Source organism: Echinops telfairi, unplaced genomic scaffold (genome assembly GCF_000313985.2).
Source record: "Echinops telfairi isolate 266 unplaced genomic scaffold, ASM31398v2 ScPeMD7_7458;HRSCAF=8496, whole genome shotgun sequence".
In the NCBI taxonomy this organism is placed as follows: domain Eukaryota; kingdom Metazoa; phylum Chordata; class Mammalia; order Afrosoricida; family Tenrecidae; genus Echinops; species Echinops telfairi.
Window position 1 is genome coordinate 25,882,069 of NW_022111358.1, and position 2,046 is coordinate 25,884,114.

Below are 2,046 nucleotides of genomic sequence, written 5' to 3' on the forward strand. Positions count from 1 at the left end.
TGCCGCGACCCTTTCATGTGGTGGTGACCCCCCCAACCCTCAAATGATTTTCGTTGCTGCTTCCTCACTGTCATTTTGCTACTGTTATGAATCGTCACGTCAATAGCTGATAGGCAGGAAGTCTCTTCATTGTTACAATTGGAACATAAACATAATTAAAGCATAGTGATTCATTCCAAAACAATATATCGTTATATATTGTGAAATATTTATGTGTTTTCCGATGGTCTTAGGCGACCCCTGTGATAGGGTCGTTCGACCCCCAGGTTGAGAACCTGCTGTGCTAGTGGATTCGAACTGGTGACCTCAGCAGCCCACAGTGCACGTAACCCAGGACAGCACCTGGGCTCCTCCTCTTGAGGTCAAACCGTTTGCTCTGCTCTGAGGACGGCATTAGGTGCTCTGAAAGCTGCCTTCAGCCTGCGTGGCAGCACCCTGTCACTCGAGACCCCCTGCAGCCCCTGCCCTGCTCCCCTGTCTGTGCTGACTTTCCTCTCCCGGCCCTTGTCTTGCATCCTCTCCAAAACCGTTCCTCCGGCCGCTGACTTGGCTCCCGGGTTCATCTGACTCCATCCTCCAGTGTCCTGGGCCCCAGCTATTCGAGTGGCCCCTGAGTGGGAGCCTGCAGCCCTGCATGGCCACTGACACACGCCCTTCTTCCGCCCGCCCTGCCCCAGCAGAGTCCGGCTCCGTGCGCACCATGACCGAGGTCGGCTGGTGGAAGCTGACGTTCCTCCGGAAAAAGAAATCCACCCCCAAGGTGCTGTATGAGATTCCAGACTCCTATGCCCAGACCGAGGGGGGTGCTGAGCCCCCGCGGCCCGAGGGCGGGGGAGGCCCCCCGCCCAGCGACTACAGCGCCCGCCTGGAGAAGATCGTGGACAGGAGCACCAAGGGCAAGCATGTCAAAGTCTCCAACTCCGGCCGCTTCAAGGAGAAGAAGAAAGTTCGGGCCTCGCTGGCCGAGAACCCCACCCTCTTTGATGACAGGGAGGGGAAAGGACAGTGAAGGGGGCCACGGAGGGGGCTAGTGCCCACCCCATCCCCCCCGCCACTCCGACACCGGCCAGCCCTGGGGCAGGAGCAGGCCGTGCGGGTCTGGGGCAGCTTCGTCCGCTTATTGATGTGCCGGGCAGTGTCAGCGCCCACCCACCCTCTCCCGGTCACAGGAAGCACCCGCTGCCGGACAGAAGTGTCCATGCTGGAAAGCCGGGGGGCCCTGGGGGCCTGCAGGCAGCAGCAGTTCAAAGAGTGGAGAGAGGAGTTGGGGCTCCTTGGGCCCGGGGTCAAGGGTGAGTGTGGCCCCTGGACCGAGGCTGAGGAAGACACATTTGCCTGAAGCCATGTGATGGGAGGCTGGTTTCCTCTGAGCCAGAGGCTGAAGCAAGGCACCGGGGTTGATCACCCTCCACACACCGGGCTAAACTTCCTGGAAGGCTGCCACCAGGGGAGGGGGGCCTGGCACCCTGTGAGGCTCAAAGCTCGCTGCCCCCCACCCCCCCAAGTTCCTGCTTTGGCTACCACTCGTATGGGTGCCAAGCCACCTGCCCCCAGAGCAAGTCCACATGGATCCAGGGATCCTTGGGGGGTGGGGCGAGCATGGGGAGCGCTCAGAGACGCTGGCTTTCTCCTCTGAGACCCCAAGCAGCCCCAGAGACAGTCCTGGAGCCCAGAATTTGGCCTTAAAAAAAGAATTCTAGGTTCTCTTTGTAATAAACAATGCTGCAACCGCGGACAGGCCCCGTGTGCTCATCCCACATCGACCGAGGTGAGGGTTCTTCATGTCTGTATCCCCCTTCCCGTAGATGCAGGGGAGCCCGTGCCAGCAACCAGGATGGGTGTGCAGGCGCCCACACACAGGGACCGGCTGACTGGACCCCCCCTCCAGCCGCCCTTGGCCCCCGGGGGTGGGGCTGGTGGAAAGCAGAGGCAGGGGCAGAGGTTTGGGGTCAGGACTCAAGTTCTGTGTCTGGCAGTCTCGGGAACATTGAAACACACCTCTCTGAGCTTCGGTGTCTTCTTCCTTCAAAGGGAGATGTCACAGCA

At 60.3% G+C, this 2,046-nt stretch overlaps 1 protein-coding gene across 4 annotated transcripts in view; it reads left to right on the forward strand.

Annotated features, from left to right (window-relative positions):
- PRR15L (proline rich 15 like) overlaps positions 1-1,733 on the forward strand; it is a 6,688-nt gene extending 4,955 nt beyond the window's left edge. For 2 of the 4 annotated variants that reach the window (XM_045299823.1, XM_045299825.1), the window contains one exon: positions 678-1,733. In XM_045299823.1, coding sequence (XP_045155758.1) covers positions 678-1,009 — 332 coding nt within the window. In that variant the 3' untranslated portion in view covers positions 1,010-1,733. The remainder of the gene's footprint in view (positions 1-677) is intronic. The other 2 variants (XM_045299824.1, XM_045299826.1) reach the window with 1 other exon arrangement.
- The last annotated feature ends 313 nt before the right edge of the window (positions 1,734-2,046 follow it).